This window comes from Oncorhynchus gorbuscha, linkage group LG02 (assembly GCF_021184085.1).
Source record: "Oncorhynchus gorbuscha isolate QuinsamMale2020 ecotype Even-year linkage group LG02, OgorEven_v1.0, whole genome shotgun sequence".
NCBI lineage: Eukaryota > Metazoa > Chordata > Actinopteri > Salmoniformes > Salmonidae > Oncorhynchus > Oncorhynchus gorbuscha.
In genome coordinates, this window is record NC_060174.1 from 21,183,897 (window position 1) to 21,209,164 (window position 25,268).

Below are 25,268 nucleotides of genomic sequence, written 5' to 3' on the forward strand. Positions count from 1 at the left end.
ATGGACTGACTAAATTAACCCTTAAACACCTCAAATCCCAGTCTTAACACCCCAATCCAACCCACACTGAACACCCCATAACATTCTGAACACCCCAACCCACACTGAACACCCTAGAACATTCTGAACACTCCAATCCAACCCACACTGAACACCCCAGAACATTCTGAACACTCCACCCCAACCCACTCTGAACATCCCAGAACATTCTGAAAACTCCGGTCAACCCACTCTGAACACCCCAACCCAACCCACACTGAACACCCCAGAACATTCTGAACACTCCAATCCAACCCACACTGAACACCCCAGAACATTCTGAACACTCCCAATCCAACCCACTATGAACACCCCAGAACATTCTGAACACTCCAACCCACTGTGGTATAACACACGCCCATGCAGGTGTCTCACCTCACTCGCTCTCTCTGCTCCCTCTGGATTCCTACTGTCAACGCTTCTGTAGAAAGGCATGACAGCATCCAAATCTGAGACTCACACACCCTCCCATGACCCAACACTAATAACACACACTGACCATCTGCATTACGGGTGGCAATGATAAGTTACACACACATGGACAAACAATATTTAACAAATCAAAAATGGAAATGATGGCCAATGGAAATGATGGGAGCTAGCCATGTATAGTCTAGTGTCTGCTATTGTCTGTTTCATGTTCTGCTGTATGCCTACCGACTGAGATTTAAACCTTTTTAAACCTAGGAGATATTTAGCAGCTAGGATACTGTAGTATACTGTAACTGAGCTGTATGCCTATAGACATGGTAGCAGTTGGTATTTAGTATCTATCATAACTGTGCCTTGTGTGCCCAGGGTCCTATTCATTAGGCACTAAATGGATGAAAACAAACTGAAACAGGGAGAAACAGTTTTGTTTTTGTTACAAAATGTTTTAAAACGTTTTCCTAAGGAATACGATCCAAGTGTGTGCATGTATGTTGTGCCAATGAAAGCACAACTTACAAAGTAGATGTCTGTGATTGTTACATCATCCTCGTCGTCCTGGGAGGCTTGGCTGGTGCAGCCGGACCCTGACACCATGCTGCCCCGGCGGTCCCCCTCAACCTCCACCACCACCAACTTGGAACTGGTAGGGGCCTCTGGGTCAGGGGCCTCAGCAGCAGAGGCCTCAGGAGCCGGGGGAGAGGTGGAGGGTGGGGCAACAACATCAGCAGAAGCCTCAGCTACCTCTGGTATCTCACTGAGAAGATAAAGGGGGGGTCAGTCACACACACACACACACACACACACACACACACACACACACACACACACACACACACACACACACACACACACACACACACACACACACACACACACACACACACACGCACACACACACACACACACACACACACACACACACACACGCACACACACACTAGAATTAGTGCTTCTCACTCCTTCTCTCTCTGAAACCAGCCCAGAGCTGAGACTGACTGATTAGATCAATGGGAACAGAGAGGCCACTAACCAAGACTTACAATACCAGATGGTGCAGTGCCACCACATTAAGTGTTTAATGGGGGTGAGGGGCTGGTGTTGTAGTTGCCATGCAACCAGGGACCTCAACTCTCTTTCTATCTCTCTCCCTCTCTTTTTCTCTCTTGCTCTCACCAAGTAGGTGAGCCTGAGGCAGCTTTGAGGAGCAGGGTCTCCAGGTGGCTAACCTACCCCGTCCCCTCCATCCATCCCCTACTACCCCACCCAGCTCCCCGAGGCCATATGTCTAACTTGGGTCTCAACCCCCCCAGACACAGTTCCACTGCCTGGCCACCTCATAACTTTCCCCATGCACTCCTGTCTGCCTGTCTCACCCTTTTACAGTCACTGTGGTCTCACCCTACTACCCTGCCTGCCTGTCTCACCCTTTTACAGTCACTGTGGTCTCACCCTACTAACCTGTCTGTCTGTCTCACCCTTTTACAGTCACTGTGGTCTCACCCTACTACCCTGTCTGCCTGTCTCACTCTTTTACAGTCACTGTGGTCTCACCCTACTACCCTGTCTGCCTGTCTCACCCTTTTACAGTCACTGTGGTCTCACCCTACTACCCTGTCTGCCTGTCTCACCCTTTTACAGTCACTGTGGTCTCACCCTACTAACCTGTCTGCCTGTCTCACCCTTTTACAGTCACTGTGGTCTCACCCTACTAACCTGTCTTTCTGTCTCACCCTTTTACAGTCACTGTGGTCTCACCCTACTAACCTGTCTTTCTGTCTCACCCTTTTACAGTCACTGTGGTCTCATCCTCACTGTGGTCTCACCCTACTAACCTGTCTTTCTGTCTACTGTGGTCTCATCCTACTACCCTGTCTGCCTGTCTCACCCTTTTACAGTCACTGTGGTCTCACCCTACTAACCTGTCTTTCTGTCTCACCCTTTTACAGTCACTGTGGTCTCACCCTACTACCCTGTCTGCCTGTCTCACCCTTTTACAGTCACTGTGGTCTCACCCTACTACCCTGTCTGCCTGTCTCACCCTTTTACAGTCACTGTGGTCTCACCCTACTACCCTGTCTGCCTGTCTCACCCTTTTACAGTCACTGTGGTCTCAACCTACTAACCTGTCTGTCTGTCACCATTTTACAGTCACTGTGGTCTCACCCTGTCTCACTACCCTGTCTGCCTGTCTCCTTTCACCCTTTTACAGTCACTGTGGTCTCACCCTACTACCCTGTCTGCCTGTCTCACCCTTTTACAGTCACTGTGGTCTCACCCTACTAACCTGTCTGCCTGTCTCACCCTTTTACAGTCACTGTGGTCTCACCCTACTAACCTGTCTTTCTGTCTCACCCTTTTACAGTCACTGTGGTCTCACCCTACTAACCTGTCTTTCTGTCTCACCCTTTTACAGTCACTGTGGTCTCATCCTACTACCCTGTCTGCCTGTCTCACCCTTTTACAGTCACTGTGGTCTCACTCTACTAACCTGTCTTTCTGTCTCACCCTTTTACAGTCACTGTGGTCTCACCCTACTACCCTGTCTGCCTGTCTCACCCTTTTCACAGTCTCACTAACCTGTCTTTCTGTCTCACCCTACTACCCTGTCTGCTTTTACAGTCTGTCTCACCCTGTCTGCCTGTCTCCTTTTACAGTCACTGTGGTCTCACCCTACTACCCTGTCTGCCTGTCTCACCCTTTTACAGTCACTGTGGTCTCACCCTACTAACCTGTCTGTCTGTCTCACCCTTTTACAGTCACTGTGGTCTCACCCTACTACCCTGTCTGCCTGTCTCACCTCTTTTACAGTCACTGTGGTCTCACCCTACTACCCTGTCTGCCTGTCTCACCCTTTTACAGTCACTGTGGTCTCACCCTACTAACCTGTCTGTCTGTCTACAGTCACTGTGGTCTCACCCTACTAACCTGTCTGTCTGTCTGTCTGTCTCACCCTACTACCCTGTCTGTCACTGTGGTCTCACCCTACTGTCTGTCTGTCTCTTTTACAGTCACTGTGGTCTCACCCTGTAACCTGTCTGTCTGTCTCACCCTTTTACAGTCACTGTGGTCTCACCCTACTACCCTGTCTGCCTGTCTCACTAACCCCTTTCTTTACAGTCACTGTGGTCTCACCCTACTTCCCTGTCTGTCTGTCTCATCCTTTTACAGTCACTGTGGTCTCACCCTACTACCTGTCCCTGTCTCACCTTTTACAGTCTGTCTGTCTGTCTGTCTGTCTGTCTTTGTCTGTCTCTCACCCTGTCTGTCTGTCACAGTCACTGTGGTCTCACCCTACTACCCTGTCTGCCTGTCTCACCATTTTACAGTCACTGTGGTCTCACCCTACTACCCTGTCTGCCTGTCTCACCCTTTTACAGTCACTGTGGTCTCACCCTACTCCCTGTCTGTCTGTCTTTGTCTGTCTCACCCTGTCTGTCCTGTCTCCTTTTACAGTCACTGTGGTCTCACCCTACTACCCTGTCTGCCTGTCTCACCCTTTTACAGTCACTGTGGTCTCACCCTACTACCCTGTCTTTCTGTCTCACCCTTTTACAGTCACTGTGGTCTCACCCTACTAACCTGTCTTTCTGTCTCACCCTTTTACAGTCACTGTGGTCTCACCCTACTACCCTGTCTGCCTGTCTCACCCTTTTACAGTCACTGTGGTCTCACCCTACTACCCTGTCTGCCTGTCTCACCCTTTTACAGTCACTGTGGTCTCACCCTACTACCCTGTCTGCCTGTCTCACCCTTTTACAGTCACTGTGGTCTCAACCTACTAACCTGTCTGTCTCACCATTTTACAGTCACTGTGGTCTCACCCTACTACCCTGTCTGCCTGTCTCACCATTTTACAGTCACTGTGGTCTCACCCTACTACCCTGTCTGCCTGTCTCACCCTTTTACAGTCACTGTGGTCTCACCCTACTAACCTGTCTGTCTGTCTGTCTGTCTGTCTGTCTGTCTGTCTGTCTGTCTGTCTGTCTGTCTGTCTGTCTGTCTGTCTGTCTGTCTGTCTGTCTGTCTGTCTGTCTGTCTGCCTGTCTCACCCTTTTACAGTCACTGTGGTCTCACCCTACTACCCTGTCTGCCTGTCTCACCCTTTCACAGTCACTGTGGTCTCACCCTACTTCCCTGTCTGTCTGTCTCATCCTTTCACAGTCACTGTGGTCTCACCCTACTACCCTGTCTGTCTGTCTGTCTGTCTGTCTGTCTGTCTGTCTGTCTCACCCCTTCACAGTCACTGTGGTCTCACCCTACTACCCTGTCTGCCTGTCTCACCATTTTACAGTCACTGTGGTCTCACCCTACTACCCTGTCTGCCTGTCTCACCCTTTTACAGTCACTGTGGTCTCACCCTACTAACCTGTCTGTCTGTCTGTCTGTCTCACCCTTTTACAGTCACTGTGGTCTCACCCTACTACCCTGTCTTTCTGTCTCACCCTTTTACAGTCACTGTGGTCTCACCCTACTAACCTGTCTTTCTGTCTCACCCTTTTACAGTCACTGTGGTCTCACCCTACTAACCTGTCTTTCTGTCTCACCCTTTTACAGTCACTGTGGTCTCACCCTACTACCCTGTCTGCCTGTCTCACCCTTTTACAGTCACTGTGGTCTCACCCTACTAACCTGTCTGCCTGTCTCACCCTTTTACAGTCACTATGGTCTCATCCTACTAACCTGTCTTTCTGTCTCACCCTTTTACAGTCACTGTGGTCTCACCCTACTACCCTGTCTGCCTGTCTCACCCTTTTACAGTCACTGTGGTCTCACCCTACTACCCTGTCTGCCTGTCTCACCCTTTTACAGTCACTGTGGTCTCACCCTACTAACCTGTCTGTCTCACCCTTTTACAGTCACTGTGGTCTCACCCTACTACCCTGTCTGCCTGTCTCACCCTTTTACAGTCACTGTGGTCTCACACTACTAACCTGTCTTTCTGTCTCACCCTTTTACAGTCACTGTGGTCTCACCCTACTAACCTGTCTGTCTGTCTCACCCTTTTACAGTCATTGTGGTCTCACCCTACTAACCTGTCTTTCTGTCTCACCCTTTCACAGTCACTGTGGTCTCACCCTACTTCCCTGTCTGTCTGTCTCACCCTTTCACAGTCACTGTGGTCTCACCCTACTACCCTGTCTGCCTGTCTCACCATTTTACAGTCACTGTGGTCTCACCCTACTACCCTGTCTGCCTGTCTGTCTCACCCTTTTACAGTCACTGTGGTCTCACCCTACTACTGTGTCTGTCTGTCTGTCTCACCCTTTCACAGTCACTGTGGTCTCACCCAACTACCCTGTCTGTCACCCTTTTACAGTCACTGTGGTCTCACCCTTACTACCCTGTCTGTCTCACTCTACTCCACTCTCTTAACCTAATTAGATGGCTGCTCCAGAGAACATCCAGAGGCAGCGATGATCTGTACATAACAAGGGACTTAACAGCATAGCAACAGGCCACATCCACCCCAATAACCAAATGGGACCTAGAGTGAGGTGTAAGGTGGGGACTTAATATCACCGCCAAATGGGAACACGGCATCCCCAATTCCCAGAGCGGAGGGTTAGATAACCTAGGTGATAGCCTGTCCCATGTGAGACGTTTTCAGGTTAGTTTTAGTAAAACGTGCCGTAGTTCCTATTGGGGTAAGAGCAGCCCCATCAGAGGTAGGATCTGAAACACTGACTTTACTCTTGGGATTCCCGGAGTTACAGTGAGCACTGACAAGTATGTTAAGTATACCAACATGATGCCCGTTGAAATGCTAATAACTCTGTAAATGCATGGCTCTGGTTTCAGTGTGTTGGATACTGGGTGTGCTGCTCAGTAGAGTTGAGCCTGCTCTCAGGGATTTGTGTAATACATCTTGATCTATGTAGAGTAAGGTTGAGGCTGTGTACCTGGTCTCTGGAGATGGCTGTGGGGCCGTGATGATGGGCTCGCTGTCATGTCTCTTCACCTCCACCTCCACCGTGATGGTCTGCTGCTCCTCCTCACACACTTCCTCCTGGGTCCTACACACACACAGATGTGCAATGTAAGTACACACATGTTAAATGCACAGTACAGGTCAAAAGTTTGGACACAACTACTCATACCAGGATTTTTCTTTATTTGTACTATTTTCTACATTGTAGAATAACAGTAAAGGCATCAACACTATGAAATAACATATATGGAATCATGTAGTAAACAAAAATATATATATATATTTGAGATTCTTCAAAGTAGCCACCCTTTGCCTTGATAACAGCTTTGCACACTCTCATCCCAAACCATCTCAATTGGGTTGAGTCGGGTGATTGTGGAGGCCAGGTAATCTGATGCAGCACTCCATCACTCTCCTTCTTGGTCAAATATACATTACACAGCCTGAAGGTGTGTTGGGTCATTGTCCTGTTGAAAAGCAAATGATAGTCCCAATAAGCCCAAACCAGATGGGATGGCGTATCGCTGCAGAATGCTGTGGTAACCATGCTGGTTAAGTGTGCCTTGAATTCTAAATAAATCACTGACAGTGTCACCAGAAAGCACCCCCACACCATCACACCTCCTCCATGCTTCACGGCGGGAACCACACATGCGGAGATCATCCGTTCTCCGACTCTGGCTCTCACAAAGACACGGCGGTTAGAACCAAAAACCTTACATTTGGACTCATCAGACCAAAGGACAGATTTCCACTGGTCTAATATACAATTTCTCGTGTTTCTTGGCTCAAGACAGTCTCTTCTTCTTATTGGTGTCCTTTAGTAGTGGTTTCTTTGCAGAAATTCGACCATGAAGGCCTGATTCACACAGTCTCCTCTGAACAGTTGATGTTGAGATGTGTCTGTTACTTGAACTCTGTGAAGCATTTATTTGGACTGCAATGTGAGGTTCAGTTAACAGCTTATTTCTGAGGCTCGTCACTCTAATGAACTTATCCTCTGTAGCAGAGGAAACTCTGGGTCTTCCTTTCCTGTGGCGGTCCTCATGAGAGAAAGTTTCATCATAGTGCTTGATGGTTTTTGCAACTGAACTTGAAGAAGCTTTCAAAGTTGACTGACCTTCATGTAATAAAGTAATGATGGACTGTCATTTCTCTTTGCATATTTGAGCTGTTCTTGACACAATATTGTCTTGGTATTTTACCAAATAGGGTTATTTTCTGTATATCACCCCAACTTTGTCACAACACAACTGATTGGCTCAAACGCATTAAGAAGGAAAGAACAAGGCTCACCTGTTAATTGAAATGCATTCCAGGTGACTACCTCATGAAGCTGGTTGAGAGAATGCCAAGAGTGCGCAAAGCTGTCATCAAGGCAATTGTTGGCTACTTTGAAGAATCTCAAATATAAAATATATTTTGATGTGTTTAACACTTGTTTTGGTTACTACATGATTCCATGTGTTATTTCATAGTTTGATGTCTTCACTATTATTCTACAATGTAGAAAATAGTACAAATAAAGAAAAAACCTTGAATGAGTAGGTGTCCAAACTTTTGACTGGTATTGTAAGTACACTCACACACACATGTGAATAAGCACACACACGCACATGCGTAAGCACACAAGCAGGCACACACACGCAATAGAACTCAGCGACAGGAAGGGTGGTCACATCCATAAAAACACAGGCCGATAGGCTCGGGTGTGTCAAGTCACTCTATCGGCCTTACTCATTGGTCAGAGCCGGAATGACTAGTGCTGTAAGAACACCCAACTACCAAGTCCTTTATGCAACGGAATAAGTTGTGCATTCAAACAGACCATGTAGGCACAGCATTGTTGTTACCTCCCGTCATGGCTGACAGACTGGGTGTGCCTCCTGCAGAGAAACACACAGAGGAGTTAACGTGTTGTAAACCTGGGTAGGGTACATCAATTTGGTTCTGTGGCTCTGACATTATATTATACATTTTGACTTATGTTTGAATTCTCATTAAAAAAAGGGCACACTCCATGAATACATAGTCCATTAATAATCCATTGTGTCCATAGCGGTACCTTCTCTCAGAGCTGTTGTTCTGGTACCTGTAGCGGGGGTTCTCTGCTCCAGCATCTGAGGGAGACCTCTCTGGGATGGACAGAGAGGTGGTGGAGGAGAGCGTGGTGGCGATGGAGGCCGTGGTCGCCTCCTCAAACGATGGAGGGGTGCAGGGTAGAAGGTCTGGTCGCCCTGAGAGAGAGAGAGAAGAGACAAGGGGGAGATGTGGGGAGAGAGAATCAGAACAGGTTATCAAAACACCTGCATTCAGTCTCTGTCAACAGCGAGGATAAAATGACACCGCTGCGTGAATGTGGAGTGTGTGAATTTGACGGTGGGGGGTATTTATATAATCTAGGTCCTCTACCCTCGTCCTCCAGTGTGGGGAAGCTGCGTGCTCCTCTCAGGTCATACATGTTATCGTCTCCCTCCGAGGGCAACTGGCTGGCTGACCAGGCGGCTCCAGGGCCGGTGTACTTAGGCACAGTCAGGCCCACACGACCCTTCTTAATGGGAGAAGACTTCAAGGCTGAGGAACACACAGATAAATAACATCACTTGTCCTCTTACCACCAAAGGGAACACAGTCCTATGTGTCTTTGAGAGTTCAATATCTTTCATATTTTCTCATAATGTTTCACCTCCCAATACAAAATACATAACAGAGAATTTGCAGCGAAAAAGTGCATCATTCAAAAGAGATCAATTTAAATACATCAAGTTGAAAACCAATCACCAAGTGAATTGAGCAGGTGTTTGTTTTCCTGGAAACGTGTGTGTGTCCGTCTAACTGGTAGTATAGTCTAGTCTGGTCTACTCACAGGAGCTCTTCTTGAACACATTGCTGCTCATGAATTTGAAGAACCTGTCTGCATAGAAGCCAGGCCGATGGACTGATACGGTGTCCTGGGGGGTATGGGAAGATAAAGAAAGCAAATGAGAGAGAGGTAGCAAAAACAGGAGAGAGAGACACAGTGAGAGAAAGAGAGAGGGAGAGAGAGACACAGTGAGAGAAAGAGAGAGGGAGAGAGAGACACAGTGAGAGAAAGAGAGAGGGAGAGAGAGACACAGTGAGAGAAAGAGAGAGGGAGAGAGAGAGACAGTGAGAGAAAGAGAGGGAGAGAGAGACACAGTGAGAGAAAGAGAGAGAGAGAGAAACAGTGAGAGAAAGAGAGAGGGAGAGAGAGACACAGTGAGGGGAGAGAGACACAGTGAGAGAAAGAGAGAGGGAGAGACAGTGAGAGAAAGAGAGAGGGAGAGACAGTGAGAGAAAGAGAGAGGGAGAGAGAGACACAGTGAGAGAAAGAGAGAGGGAGAGAGAGACACAGTGAGAGAAAGAGAGAGGGAGAGAGAGACACAGTGAGAGAAAGAGAGAGGGAGAGAGAGAGACACAGTGAGAGAAAGAGAGGGAGAGAGAGACACAGTGAGAGAAAGAGAGAGAGAGACAGTGAGAGAAAGAGTGAGAGAAGTGAGAGAGAGGGAGAGAGAGAGACAGTGAGAGAAAGAGAGAGGGAGAGAGAGACACAGTGAGAGAAAGAGAGAGGGAGAGAGAGAGACACAGTGAGAGAAAGAGAGAGGGAGAGAGAGAGACAGTGAGAGAAAGAGAGAGGGAGAGAGAGAGACAGTGAGAGAAAGAGAGAGGGAGAGAGAGAGACAGTGAGAGAAAGAGAGAGGGAGAGAGAGAGACAAATAAAGAGGGCAAGAGAGAACAACACATTTACTTTAAATACAGTCCATCTCTCCAGAGAGAGGCCATTCTTAGTTAGGATGCTGCACACCTCACTGTATGGCCTAATTTATTCATCCTTTCTCTCTAGAGTAGGACAGGTCAAACGACCCAGGACACACACTCTCTCCAACTCATTACACATGCACCAGTGGGCTAAGATCACATGGCTGGACAGGACACACAACTCGGGTGTTTGGTTCAGTCTGACCCAGAAAGAGAGGGTGAGAGATGACCCCCCCCCCCCGTATCTTCTCAGTGAGGTACCAGAGACTCCTGCTGTTGTTGCCCCACCCTCCACCTCTCCCCCAGCCCCTGATGCTCCTGGAGACCCTGCTAAACCCTCTGCTGCTCAAGCCCCTGGCCTGGAGTACACTGCTTCGGTCCCGGAGGCCCCTGCCAGTCTTTAAGGTGGTGGAGGCTGAGCGGGACCGCCGGGGCAGCATGGTGTCAGGGTCTGGATTCACCAGCCAAGTCTCCCAGGATGACAACAATCACAGACATATACTTTGTAAGCTGTGCTGTCATTGGCTCAACACACATGCACACACACCCGAGAGAGAGAGATGTGGTATAACCCCATCACTCAGTCATTATGCTGGTTTCCCAACACGTCACAGTCTTGTTAAACCATGTCAGGGGGGAGAGAGAGAGAGTGAGTGAGAAATAACAGTTCTACAGTGCCGTCAGAAAGTATTCACACCCCTTGACTTTTCCACATTTTGTTGTGTTACAGACTGAATTTAAAATTGAATACACATTGATTTTTTGACACTGGCCTACTACACACAATACCCCATAATGTCAAAGTGGAATTATGTTTTTCAAAATGTTTACAAATTAATAAAACATGAAAAGCTCAAATGTCTTGAGTCAATAAGTATTCAACCCCCTTTGTTATGGCAGGCCTACATAAGTTCAGGAGTAAAACGTTGCTTAATAAGTCACGTAATAAGTTGCAAGGACTGCATGGAATAATAGTGTTCATCTCTATACCCCACACATACACTTATCTGTAAGGTCCCTCAGTCGAGCAGTGAATTTCAAACACATATTCAACCACTAAGACCAATGGAGGTTATCCAATGCCTCGTAAAGGGCACCAATGGTAGATGGGTAAAAAAAAACGAAACAACAGACATTGAATATCCCTTTGAGCATGGTGAAGTTATTCATTAATGGCTGTGATAGGAGAAAACCGAGGTTGGACCAACATTGTATTTACTCCACAATACTAACCTAACTGGTATTGAGTGAAAAGAAGGAAGCCTGTAAAGAAGACAAAACATTCTAAATCATGTTTGCAACAAGGCACTAAGGTAATACTGCAAAAAATGTGGCAAAGCAATTACCTTTTTGTCCTGAATACAACGTGTTATGTTTGGGGCAAATCCAATAAAACACATTACTGTGTACCACACTCTATATTTTCAAGCGTAGTGGTGGCTGATCATGTTATGGGTATGCTTGCAATCGTTAAGGATTGGGGAGTTTTTCAGGATAAAAAAACAAATGGAATGGAGGACAGGCAAAATTCTAGAGGAAAACCTGATTCAGTCTGCTTTTCAAAAGACAATGGTAGATTAATTCACCATTCAGCAGGACAACAACCTAAAACACAAGACCAAATCTACATTGGAGCTGCTTACCAAGAAGACAGTGAATGTTACGGAGTTTCAGAGTTACAGTTTTGACTTAAATCTACTTGAAAATCTATGGCAAGACCTGAAAATGGTTGCCTAACAATGACCAACAACCAAATTGACAGACCTTGAAGAATTTAGAAAATAACAAATGGGAAAATGTTGCACAATCCAGGTGTGGAAAGCTCTTAGAGACTTACTCAGAAAGACTCACAGCTGCAATTGCTTCTAAAGGTGCTTCTACAAAGTGTTGACTCAGGGGTGTGAATACTTAGAGTTGAAGTCAGAAGTGTACATACACTTAGGTTGGAGTGGTTGAAAAACTAGTTTTAATGACTTTTGTTAACAAACTATAGTTTTGGCAAGTCGGTTAGGACATCTACTTTGTGCATAACACAAGTAATTCTTCCAACAATTGTTTACAGACAGATTATTAACACTATTCCAGTGGGTCAGAAGTTTACATACACTAAGTAGACTGTGCCTTTAAACAGCTTGGATAATTACAGAAAATGGCTTTAGAAGCTTCTGATAGGCTAATTGACATAATTTGAGTCAAATGGAGGTGAACCTGTGGATGTATTTCAAGGCCTACCTTAAAACTCAGTGCCTCGTTATTTGACATCATCGGAAAACCAAAAGAAATCAGCCAAAACCTCAGAAAAAAATTTATAGACGCCCACAAGTCTGGTTCATCTTTGGGAGCAATTTCCAAACGCCTGAAGGTCCCACGTTCATCTGTACAAGTAATAGTACGCAAGTATAAACACCATGGGACCACGCTGCGGTCATAGCGCTCAGGAAGGAGATGCGTTCGGTCTCCTAGAGATGACCATGATGAGACTGAAAAAGTGTGTGCGAGCAAGGAGGCCTACAAACCTCCTCTGTCAGGAGGAATGGGCCAAAATTCACCCAGCTTATTGTGTGAAGCTTGTGGAAGGCTACCCGAAACGTTTGACCCAAGTTAAACAATTTAAAGGAAATGCTCCCAAATACTAATTGAATGTATGTACACTTCTGACCCACTGGGAATGTGATGAAAGAAATAAAAGCTGAAATAAATAATTCTCTCTACTATTATTCTGAAATTTCACATTCTTAATATAAAGAAGTTATCCTTTCTGACCTAAGTCAGATAGTTTTTACTTGGATTAAATGCCAGGAATTGTGAAAAACTGAGTTTAAATGTATTTGGATAAGGTGTATGTAAACCTCCGACTTCAACTGTCTGTAAATTCGATATTTCTATATTTGATTGTCAATACAATTACAAATATTTCTAAAAACATGTTTCACTTTGTCATTACGGGGTATTGTGTGTAGATGGTTGAGAAAAACACATTTCGGGGGGAATAAGTCAAGGGGTATGAATACTTTATGAAAACACTGTTTATTATGAGCAAGAAGCTGATGTCTGAGAGAAATGGGGAGGCTGAGGTGCTTGAGGTCAGAGGATATGTTAGTGATGGAGAGGGGGATGATGAGAAGAGGCTCTTATTGTGTCCCTGAGTACACGTGTACTGGACAGATTCACTAAGGAGGGCTCGCTCGCACGCACGCACGCACGCACGCACGCGTGCACGCACACACACACACACACACACACACACACACACACACACACACACACACACACACACACACACACACACACACACACACACACACACACACACACACACACACACACACACACACACACACACACACACACACACACAACCCTGCTTCTGCACAGTAGCAACCTGTCTGTATAGCTGTGATTTCATCAATAAATTCATGAGGGGAAAGAATGGCAGTAACCTCAAGGTCAGAGTATAGAGTACTCAGAAGCCAGACAGAGAGAGGGGGATGAAACAGACGGTGGCTTGCTGTTCAATCATTAAAACCGCACAACAGGTCAAATCTCCAATAGTCTGCACACCTGTCTGTCTGTGAGGAGCTGGAGTAAAGCTGTCTGTCAAACAGGACTAGGAGCTCAGGTGCATTCTGTTTCCATTGATCATCCTTGAGATGTTTCTACAACTTGATTGGAGTCCACCTGTGGTAAATTCAATTGATTGGACATGACTTCGAAAGGCACACAGCTGTCTATATAAGGTCCCACAGTTGACAGAGCATGTCAGAGCAAAAACCAAGCCATGAGGTTGAAGAAATTGTCCGTAGAACTCAGACAGAATTGTGTTGAGGCGCAGATCTGGGGAAGGGAAACAAAACATTTCTTCAGCATTGAAGGTCCCCAATAACACAATGGCCGCCATCATTCTGAAATGGAAGACGTTTGGAACCACCAAGACTCTTCCTAGAGCTGGTCGTACGGCCAAACTGAGCAATCGGTGGAGAAGGGCCTTGGTCGGGCAGGTGACAAGGAACTCGATGGTCACTCTGACAGAGTTCTAGAGTTCCTCTGTGGAGATGGGAGAACCTTCCAGAAGGACAGCCATCTCTGCAGCACTCCACCAATCAGACAGAAGCCACTCCTCAGTAAAAGGCCCGCTTTGAGTTTGCCAAATATGAAACCAAGATTGAACTCTTCGGCATGAATGCCAAGCGATACGTCTGGAGGAAACCTGGCACCATCACTATGGTGAAGCATGGTGGTGGCAGCATCATGCTGTGGGTATGTTTTTCAGCTGCATGGACTGGAAGACCAGTCAGGATCAAGGCAAAGATGAACGGAGCAAAGTACAGAGAGATCCTTGATGAAAACCTGCTCCAGAGCACTCAGACTGGGGGTGAAGGTTCACCTTCAAGCAGGACAATAACCCTAAGCACACAGCCAAGACAACACAGGAGTGGACTCGGGACAAGTCTCCGATGCTCCCCATCCAGCAACACTCCCCATCCAACCTGACAGAGCTTGAGAGAATCTGCAGAGAAGAATGGGAGAAACTACCCCAAAAAAGGTGTCAAGCTTGTAGCGTCATACCCAAGAAGACTCAATGCCTTAATCGCTGCAAAAAGTGCTTCAACAAAGTACTGAGTAAATTGTCTGAATACTTTTATTCATTATGAGTTATTGTGTGTAGATTGATGAGGGGGAAAAAACGATTTAATACATTTTAGAATAAGGCTGCAACGTAACAAAACGTGAAAAAGGTCAAGTGGTGTGAATTACGTTCCGAAGGCACTGTATATTGTTAATGACTGTGTTCATAAAGAGCTCAGATATGATTACATAGCCCAGACTGACTGTACTAGGAAATACAAATAAAGAAGGCTCATTACGAAGGTTAAACTCACCCCATCGTGAACCAAAGCCTTCCACGTGTGCTCCAGTTTCTTTATTAACCTGGAGCCGGAAAGAGAAACAACACTTTAAACGTTTGGTATTAAAAATCGATTAACCCGTTAGAGTCTAAGTCCTGTCTAAGTCAGAATAGGGGTGGGGGTACTACTAAGCTATATGGAATTGTTTTAAGAAGGTCATACCAAGGATAATTTTGCTATTTGATTTTGAATGTTTAGACCCTTTGAAGTATCAAAAAAATATATACAAAAATGATTTGATGAACATGTTTATTTGGCCTTACTGTTATTAGCCCGTAGAAATGCATTGAATAACACATTCACTACATGGAACAGACAGTCCCCCCCCAAAAAACATCTAAAGGAAATGTGTTCTGAAGTGTCTGTCCTGTATCTGAGACATGTATTTAACCCCTTATTTTTGTCACTAAATAGTCTCCATATATACTTCCATAAATGTTTTTGATTTTTCGATGTTTGTATTATGCTAATTTGATTTTCAGGGGGGCGCAGACATTGACCTTAGGGGGTTAAGGTCACAGAGACAAATATAAACAGCGTCAACCAGCCACACTACAGGCTGTTGCTTTATACGCTGATGGAGGCTGAATATTTGATCATCTTATGATGCTGGCAGGCTGATTCTACAAGAGAGATAGTGACTGAATGAGTTATAATATAGTTACGTGGGTCACATTTATTATGCACCAAAGATTTAAAAAAAAATATACTGCTACAGATAGGGACTACCCGAATTTGTCAAATAAGGAACGTTTGTTTTAGTTTCCGTTCCAAAACATTTTGCTACAATGTGACCTAATGAACACGATTCTGTATGATATTTGTGAATACCTGTAGGATTGCAGGATGTCGATGATTCCGATGTAGAGGAGTAGACGCTCTCCTTTCCCGTTGACTGCTGGGATGCCGCCCATCCTACAGACAAACATGAAGAGATAGTCAGACACAAAGAGTGGCACTGACAAACAGAGAGGGTAGAGAGAGCTACAAGGAGACAGCTAGCAACACTCAAACACCCCAGCCGGTCACAGGTCAGTCACTCACGTGTCGTCGGTGTCGATAGACTCTCCGCAGGCAGCCCCTCCCTGGATAGACTCCATGGCGGTGGAGTAGAGGGCCTTCTGGGCCACGGGCCTCTTCTCATCCTTCTCTCCTCCCTCCATCTGCTGCTCCCGCTCTGCCTGGTCGATGTTATGGACCCCCAGCAGCAAGCTGTAGTCCATGATCTTAAAGCTCTCCAGCACCTGGAAATAGACACAGATATATAGGTTTCAGTTATAGGACTGTGCCAGGCCTATGAGCCCTATGATTGATCCTTGGGATCCTTCACAATGATCTTTTCTATTAGAAATGGGGGTATTAAAAAGTGAACCTGTACTGCAGCGTAGTATTTTACATTTGCTTCACAGGGGATGTAACTGCACAGTCAGGGGCATATTTCAGAAATGTATTTCATTAATAACTTGCTGCTCGACGTCAAAGGAATTGACAATATTAATAATATACCTTGCTGCAGTAAGTAACTTTTTAGTGCCCTCAACTGTAGATGCTAAGTTAAAAAGTATGTCAATGTGTAATTTAAACCCTGATAGCAATGGGTCCTAAACCTGGCTGGTTTTCCTCACCAGACAGTCTCTCTGCAGGGTCTTGACCAGAGCGCTGTACATATCCTGGTCCAGCATCAGGCCATCCTGCAGGTCCTGCATGAAGTCCAGGTCTTTGAAGGTGGGCTTGGCCTTCTGTCTCTCCTTCTTGGAGGCACAGCGTTTGTACGTGGAGCCCTTCAGGTCGAACTTGAGGTGCATGCGGACGGCGCGCGGTAGAACGTTGTTCATGACCACCATGCGGATGTTCTTACCGCCAGACTGGATGCAGTACAGGCCGAAGAACTTGGGTAGCAGGGTACGAGGGTTCTGGTTGAGGTTCTGGAGAGAGGGAGGAAAAGAGAGAGAAAGATGCAGTAAGAAAAAGACCAACATTACCAAGAGCACAGGATAGTTTTGAAGAAAACAGTCTTTGATTTGGTACCTTTCATTTTAACCCTGGTAATTAGGTAACCTGCTCTTTAAAATAGATGTGCCTGCAATGTTTGTGAGGTATGTGAGCCACAGTTTTTTTTAATGGTTTTAACTTGATCTGGAAAGGCAATACATACAATCATTTTGAACAGTTTTTATCTCAGTCTTTGTTTTTAAGCCTTTTTAAATGGATATTTCAGTATTTTGGCAATGAGGCCTTTTATCTACTTCCCTAGAGTCCAATTAACTCATGGATACAAATGTTATTTAACCTTTATTTACCCCGTTCCGCTAGCGGAACCCCTCGCCAACAGCCAATGAAATTGCAGGGCGCCAAATACAAATCAACAGAAATCTCATTAATCAAATTTCTCAAACATACCAGTATTAGGCACCATTTTAAAGATAAAATTCTCGTTAATCCAGCCACATTGTCTGACTTCAAAAATGCTTTACAGCGAAAGCTCCACAAACGATTAAGTTAGGTCACCACTAACTCATTTTTCCAGCCAAAGAGAGGAGTCACAAAAAGCACAAATAGAGAGAAAATGAATCACTAACATTTGATGATCTTCATCAGATGACACTCAAAGACCTTCATGTTACACAATATATGTATGTTTTGTTCGGTAAAGTTCATATTTATATCCAAAAATCTTATTTTACATTGGCGTGTTACGTTCAGTAGTTCCAAAACATGCAGTGATATTGCAGAGAGCCACATGAATTCACAGAAACACTCATAATAAATGTTGATGAAAATACAACTATTATACATGGAACTTAGATACACTTCACCTTAATGCAACCGCTGTGTCAGATTTCAAAAAACTTTTTAAAACTTAAAAAGCATCTGAGAACGGCGCTCAGAGCCCAAACCAGCCAGATTAATATCCGCCATGTTGGGTAGTCAACATTATTCATAAATAGCATTATAAATATTAACTTACCTTTGATGATCTTTATCAGAACGGACTCCAAGGAATCGCAGCAAAAAATGCTTGTTTTGTTCGATAATGTCCATAATTTATGTCCATTTATGTCCAATAGCTTCTTTTGTTAGGGCGTTTGGTAAACAAATCCAAAAGCGCGATCTGGTCCATTCGGACGAAACGTACAAAAAGTTATATTACAGGTCGAAGAAACTTGTCAAACTAAGTATAGAATCAATCTTTAGGATGTTTTTATCATAAAAGTTCAATAATGTTCCAACCAAATAATTCCATTGTCTGTAGAAAAGCAATGGAACGAGAGCTACCTCTCAAGTGAAAGCGCGTGACTGAGAACGAGGCTGTAGGCAGACCCCTTAGTCAAACAGCTCCCATCAGGCCCCCCTTCACATGAGCTGCCTGTGGAAGCCCTAGGAAGTGCAAAATAACCCATATCTCACTGTGTATTTGATAGGGGCAAGTTCAAAAACTACAAACCTCAGATTTCCCACTTCCTGTTTGGATTTTTTTCTCAGGTTTTTGCCAGCCATATGAGTTCTGTTATACTCACAGACATCATTCAAACAGTTTTAGAGACTTCAGGGTGTTTTCTATCCAATACTACTAATACTATTCATATATTAGCATCTGGGACTGAGTAGGAGGCAGTTCACTCTGGGCACGCTATTCATCCAAAAGTCAAAATGCTGCCCCCTATCCCAAATTAAGAACAAAATCTTATTTTACAATGACGGTCTACCCTGGCCGAACCCTAACAACGCTGGGCCAATTGTGCGCCGCCCTATGGGACTCCCAATCACAGCCGGTTGTGATACAGCCAGGGATTAAACCAGGATTTGTAGTGACGCCTCTAGCACTGAGATGCAGTGCCTTTGACCTCTGCGCCACTTGGGAGTTATGTCTCTGTGTCTAGTTTCAAGGATGTAATGACTGGAAGTCTATGGGTATCTACTAGCATGCTAACTAGCAGATACTTTCAGTCATTGCGCTGACGCTAGTTAGCAACTTCATACTGCACGGAGAAACATAAAAATGGTATCCACATTGCCAAAATCCCAAAGTATCCATTTAGGTGATTGAGTAAGGCCAGCCCCGTCACAGTACCACATGATTCCTCAAGACCAAACCAACCTCACCCCTGCAAAATATTCACAACACAAGAGTAGCCAAACAATACCAAAAGCAGTAACGCAAAGTACGAGACGTTCAAACTAACCTAATTCACAATTTCGTAAAACTATCTCCTTATCATCACTCTGCTTTAAATATTTAAGTAGTCAACCCAAATAAGTGAGGTAAGCCAAGCAACACACGTTCCTTAAACATTAAAAGTAATGACAGAATCCCATTAAAGTAATTACCAGGAGCCAGCTTCTTATCCACTCAAAGAGTGCAACTCCTGGCAGACACAGAGAGAGAGAGAGAGAGAGGAGGGAGAGAGACGGGAAGAGACAGACAGAGAAAGGAGGGGGCCGGAGGGGTCACTGGGCTCCAACAGCAAGCAATAAGGCCTTCAGGCTTTTAGGCCACAGCCAGTGATCTTCACAAGAGAGACAGACTGGGGGCATTTTAAATTTGATTTTGTACCTTTATTTAACCAGGCAAGTCAGTTAAGAACACATTCTTCATGAGACCAAGAGAGCGAGAGACGGAAAGAGGGAGTGAATTCCCATCATCCAGCAACACATGCCCCCTCTGTCCCTGAGTGGATGGAACAGCGCTGACAAGTCAACAAGAGAGAGACACATGAGAGAGAAAGCAGGGGATGAAAGAGGGGGATAGAGAGTAGAGGTCGACCGATTAATAGGAATGGCCGATTTAATTAGGGCCGATTTCAAGTTTTCATAATAATCAGTAATCGGCATTTTTGGACACATTTTTGGACCTGTTATGCGAGTGCAGCAAGGAACCAAGGTAAGGTGCTAGATAGCATTAAACTTACCTTATAAAAAACAATCAATCTTAACATAATCACTAGTTAACTACACATGGATGATGATATTACTAGTTTACCTAGCTTGTCCTGCATTGCAAATAATCGACGTGGTGCCTGTTAATTTATCATTGAATCAGCACCAATGTGTACCGAACCATAAACATCAATGCCTTTCTTAAAATCAATACACAAGTATATATTTTTAAACCTGCATATTTAGTTAATGTTGCCTGCTAACATGAATTTATTTAACTAGGGAAATTGTGTCACTTATCTTGCGTTCTGTCCAACAGAGTCAGGGTATATGCAGCAGTTTGGACCGCCTGGCTCGTTGCGAACTGTGTGAAGACCATTTCTTCCAAACAAAGACCGTAATTAATTTGCCAGAATTTTACGTAATTATGACATAACATTGAAGGTTGTGCAATGTAACAGGAATATTTAGACTTAGGGATGCCACCCGTTAGATAAAATACGGAACGGTTCCGTATTCCACTGAAATAATAAACGTTGTTTTTGAAATGATAGTTTCCGGATTTTACCATATTAATGACCTAAGGCCCGTATTTCTGTGTGTTATTATATTATAATTAAGTCTCTGATTTGATAGAGCAGTCTGACTGAGCGGTGGTAGGCCACAGCAGGCTCGTAAGCATTCATTCAAACAGCACTTTCGTGTATTTGCCAGCAGCTCTTCGTAATGCTTCAAGCATTGCGCTGTTTACGACTTCAAGCCTATCAACTCCTGAGATTAGGCTCACAATACTAAAGTACCTATTAGAACATCCAAAGGTCAAAGGGATATGAAATACACATGGTATAGAGAGAAATAGTCCTATAGTAACTACAACCTAAAACTTCTTACCTGGGAATTTTGAAGACTCATGTTAAAAGAAACCACCAGCTTTCATATGTTCTGAGCAAGGAACTTAAACGCTAGCTTTTTTACATGGCACATATTGAGCTTTTGCTTTCTTCTCCAACACTTTGTTTTTGCATTATTTAAACCAAATGTAATATGTTTCATTATTTATTTGAGACTAAATTGATTTATTGATGTATTATATTAAGTTAAAATAAGTGTTCATTCAGTATTGCTGTAATTGTCATTATTACAAATATATATATAAAAATTGTCCGATTAATCGGTATCGGCTTCGTTTAGTCCTGCAATAATCGGTATCGGCGTTTAAAAAATCATAATCGGTCGACCTATAATAGAGAGGGAGAGAAAGATGTGAGGGTGAGAAAGAGATGTGAGAGGGAGAGAAAAATAAAGAGATGTGAGAGGGTGAGAGAGAGTAAGAGATGTGAGAGGGAGAGAAAAAGAAAGATGCGAGAAGGAGAGAAAAAAAAAGAGATGTAAGAGATGTGAGGAGAGAAAAAGAAAGATGCGAGAGGGAGAGAAAAAGAAAGATGTGAGAGGGAGAGAAAACGAAAGAGATGTGAGAGGGAGAGCGAAAGTAAGAGATGTGAGAGGGAGAGAGAGTAAGAGATGTGAGAGGGTGAGAAAAAGAAAGATGTGAGAGAGAGTAAGAGATGTGAGAGGGAGAGCGAGAGTAAGAGATGTGAGAGGAAGAGAAAAAGAAAGATGTGAGAGGGTGAGAGAGAGTAAGAGATGTGAGAGAGTAAGAGATGAGTGAGGGTGAGAGAGTAAGAGATGTGAGAGGAGAGAAAAAGAAAGAGATGTGAGAGGGAGAGAGAGTAAGAGATGTGAGTGGGTGAGAAAAAGAAAGATGTGAGAGAGAGAGTAAGAGATGTGAGAGGGAGAGAGAGTAAGAGATGTGAGAGGGTGAGAAAAATAAAGATGTGAGAGAGAGAGTAAGAGATGTGAGAGAGAGAGCGAGAGTAAAAGATGTGAGAGGGAGAGAGAGTAAGAGATGTGAGAGGGTGAGAAAAAGAAAGATGTGAGAGAGAGTAAGAGATGTGAGAGGGAGAGCGAGAGTAAGAGATGTGAGAGGAAGAGAAAAATAAAGATGTGAGAGGGTGAGAGAGAGTAAGAGATGTGAGAGGGTGAGAGAGAGTAAGAGATGTGAGAGGGAGAGAAAAAGAAAGAGATGTGAGAGGGTGAGAAAAAGAAAGATGCGAGAGGGAGAGAAAAAGAAAGATGCGAGAGGGAGAGAAAAAGAAAGATGTGAGAGGGAGAGAAAACGAAAGAGATGTGAGAGGGTGAGAGACAGTAGGATGTGAGGGAGAGAGAGAGTAAGAGATGTGAGAGGGAGAGCGAAAGTAAGAGATGTGAGAGGGAGAGAGAGTAAGAGATGTGAGAGGGTGAGAAAAAGAAAGATGTGAGAGAGAGTAAGAGATGTGAGAGGGAGAGCGAGAGTAAGAGATGTGAGAGGAAGAGAAAAAGAAAGATGTGAGAGGGTGAGAGAGAGTAAGAGATGTGAGAGAGTAAGAGATGAGTGAGGGTGAGAGAGTAAGAGATGTGAGAGGAGAGAAAAAGAAAGAGATGTGAGAGGGAGAGAGAGTAAGAGATGTGAGTGGGTGAGAAAAAGAAAGATGTGAGAGAGAGAGTAAGAGATGTGAGAGGGAGAGAGAGTAAGAGATGTGAGAGGGTGAGAAAAAGAAAGATGTGAGAGAGAGAGTAAGAGATGTGAGAGAGAGAGTGAGAGTAAAAGATGTGAGAGGGAGAGAGAGTAAGAGATGTGAGAGGGTGAGAAAAAGAAAGATGTGAGAGAGAGTAAGAGATGTGAGAGGGAGAGCGAGAGTAAGAGATGTGAGAGGAAGAGAAAAATAAAGATGTGAGAGGGTGAGAGAGAGTAAGAGATGTGAGAGGGTGAGAGAGAGTAAGAGATGTGAGAGGGAGAGAAAAAGAAAGATTCGAGAGGGAGAGAAAAAGAAAGAGATGTGAGAGGGTGAGAAAAAGAAAGATGCGAGAGGGAGAGAAAAATAAAGATGTGAGAGGGTGAGAGACAGTAGGAAATGTGAGAGAGAGAAAAAAGAAAGAGATGTGAGAGACAGTAGAGATGTGAGGGAGAGAGAGAGTAAGAGATGTGAGAGGGTGAGAAAAAGAAAGAGATGTGAGAGGGTGAGAGACAGTAGGAGATGTGAGAGGAGAGAAAAAGAAAGATGCGAGAGGGAGAGAAGAAGAAAGAGATGTGAGAGGGTGAGAGAGAGTAAGAGATGTGACCAGGAGAGAAAAAGAAAGATGTGAGAGGGGAGAGAAAATAAAGATGCGAGAGGGAGAGAAAAAGAAAGAGATGTGAGATGGTGAGAGAGTAAGAGATGTGAGAGGAGAGAAAAAGAAAGATGTGAGGGGAGAGAAAATAAAGATGTGAGTGGGAGAGAAAAAGAAAAGATGTGAGAGGGAGAGAAAAAGAAAGATGCGAGAGGGAGAGAAAAGAAAGAGATGTGAGAGGGTGAGAGAAAAGAAAGATGTGAGTGGGAGAGAAAAAGAAAGAGATGTGAGAGAGGTGAGAGAGAGTAAGAGATGTGAGAGGGAGAGAAAAAGAAAGAGATGTGAGAGGAGAGAAAAATAAAGATGAGAGGGAGAGAAAAAGAAAGAGATGTGAGAGGGTGAGAGAGAGTAAGAGATGTGAGTGGGTGAGAAAAAGAAAGATGTGAGAGGGTGAGAGAGAGTAAGAGATGTGAGAGGGTGAGCGAGAGTAAGAGATGTGAGAGGGAGAGAGAGTAAGAGATGTGAGAGGGTGAGAAAAAGAAAGATGAGAGAGAGAATAAGAGATGAGAGAGGGTGAGAAAAAGTAAGAGATGTGAGAGGAGAGAAAAAGAAAGAGATGTGAGAGGGAGAGAAAAAGAAAGAGATGTGAGAGGAGAGAAAAATACAGATGAGAGGAGAGAAAAAGAAAGAGATGTGAGAGGGGAGAGAGAGTAAGAGATGTGAGTGGGTGAGAAAAAGAAAAGATGTGAGAGAGAGAGTAAGAGATGTGAGAGGAGAGAGAGTAAGAGATGTGAGAGGTGAGAAAAAGAAAGATGTGAAGAGAAAGAGATGTGAGAGGGAGAGAGAGAGTAAAAGATGTGACCAGGAGAGAAAAAGAAGAGATGTGAGAGGGAGAGAAAAATAAAGATGCGAGAGGGAGAAAAAAAAGAGATGTGAGATGGTGAGAGAGAGTAAGAGATGTGAGAGGGAGAGAAAAAAAAAGATGTGAGAGGGAGACAAAAATAAAGATGCGAGAGGGAGAGAAAAAGAAAGAGATGTGAGAGGGTGAGAAAAAGAAAGATGCGAGAGGGAGAGAAAAATAAAGATGTGAGAGGGTGAGAGACAGTAGGAAATGTGAGAGGAGAGAAAAAGAAAGAGATGTGAGAGACAGTAGGAGATGTGAGAGGGTGAGAGAGAGTAAGAGATGTGAGAGGGTGAGAAAAAGAAAGAGATGTGAGAGGGTGAGAGACAGTAGGAGATGTGAGAGGAGAGAAAAAGAAAGATGCGAGAGGGAGAGAAAAGAAAGATGTGAGAGGGTGAGAGAGAGTAAGAGATGTGACCAGGAGAGAAAAAGAAAGATGTGAGAGGGAGAGAGAAAATAAAGATGTGAGAGGGAGAAAAAGAAAGAGATGTGAGATGGTGAGAGAGAGTAAGAGATGTGAGAGGGAGAGAAAAAGAAAGATGTGAGGGGAGAGAAAAATAAAGATGCAAGAGGGAGAGAAAAAGAAAGAGATGTGAGAGGGAGAGAAAAAGAAAGATGAGAGGAGAGAAAAAGAAAGAGATGTGAGAGGGTGAGAGAGTAAGAGATGTGAGTGGGTGAGAAAAAAAGAAAGAGATGTAAGAGAGGGAGGAGAGAGAGTAAGAGATGTGAGAGGGAGAGAAAAAGAAAGAGATGTGAGAGGAGAGAAAAATAAAGATGCGAGAGGGAGAGAAAGAGTAAAAGATGTGAGAGGGTGAGAGAGAGTAAGAGATGTGAGTGGGTGAGAAAAAGAAAGATGTGAGAGAGAGAGTAAGAGATGTGAGAGGGAGAGCGAGAGTAAGAGATGTGAGAGGGAGAGAAAAATAAAGATGTGAGAGGGTGAGAAAAAGAAAGATGTGAAGAGAATAAGAGATGAGAGGGTGAGAGAGAGTAAGAGATGTGAGAGGAGAGAAAAAAAAAAGATGTGAGAGGGAGAGAAAAAGAAAGAGATGTGAGAGGGTGAGAAAAATACAGATGAGAGGAGAGAAAAATAAAGAGATGTGAGAGGGAGAGACAGTAGGAGATGTGAGTGGGAGAGAAAAAGAAAGATGATGTGAGAGACAGTAGGAGATGTGAGAGGGGAGAGAGAGTAAGAGATGTGAGAGGGTGAGAAAAAGAAAGATGTGAGAGGGTAAGAGATGTAGGAGAGAGAGAGGAGAGT

The 25,268-nt window shown here is 44.4% G+C and overlaps 1 protein-coding gene across 4 annotated transcripts in view; it reads right to left on the minus strand.

The window, feature by feature from the left end:
- Window positions 1-25,268, minus strand: part of LOC123999049 (phosphatidylinositol 4-phosphate 5-kinase type-1 gamma-like) — a 101,994-nt gene that overhangs the window by 13,960 nt on the left and 62,766 nt on the right. For 2 of the 4 annotated variants that reach the window (XM_046304421.1, XM_046304398.1), the window contains exons 7-16: window positions 16,710-17,009; window positions 16,129-16,328; window positions 15,916-15,999; window positions 15,058-15,106; window positions 9,267-9,351; window positions 8,813-8,974; window positions 8,466-8,637; window positions 8,254-8,286; window positions 6,372-6,485; window positions 988-1,225 (exon numbers count right to left, since the gene is read on the minus strand). In XM_046304421.1, coding sequence (XP_046160377.1) covers window positions 988-1,225; window positions 6,372-6,485; window positions 8,254-8,286; window positions 8,466-8,637; window positions 8,813-8,974; window positions 9,267-9,351; window positions 15,058-15,106; window positions 15,916-15,999; window positions 16,129-16,328; window positions 16,710-17,009 — 1,437 coding nt within the window. Of the gene's footprint in view, window positions 1-414; window positions 461-987; window positions 1,226-6,371; window positions 6,486-8,253; window positions 8,287-8,465; window positions 8,638-8,812; window positions 8,975-9,266; window positions 9,352-15,057; window positions 15,107-15,915; window positions 16,000-16,128; window positions 16,329-16,709; window positions 17,010-25,268 lie in introns of all 4 variants that reach the window. The other 2 variants (XM_046304413.1, XM_046304404.1) reach the window with 2 other exon arrangements.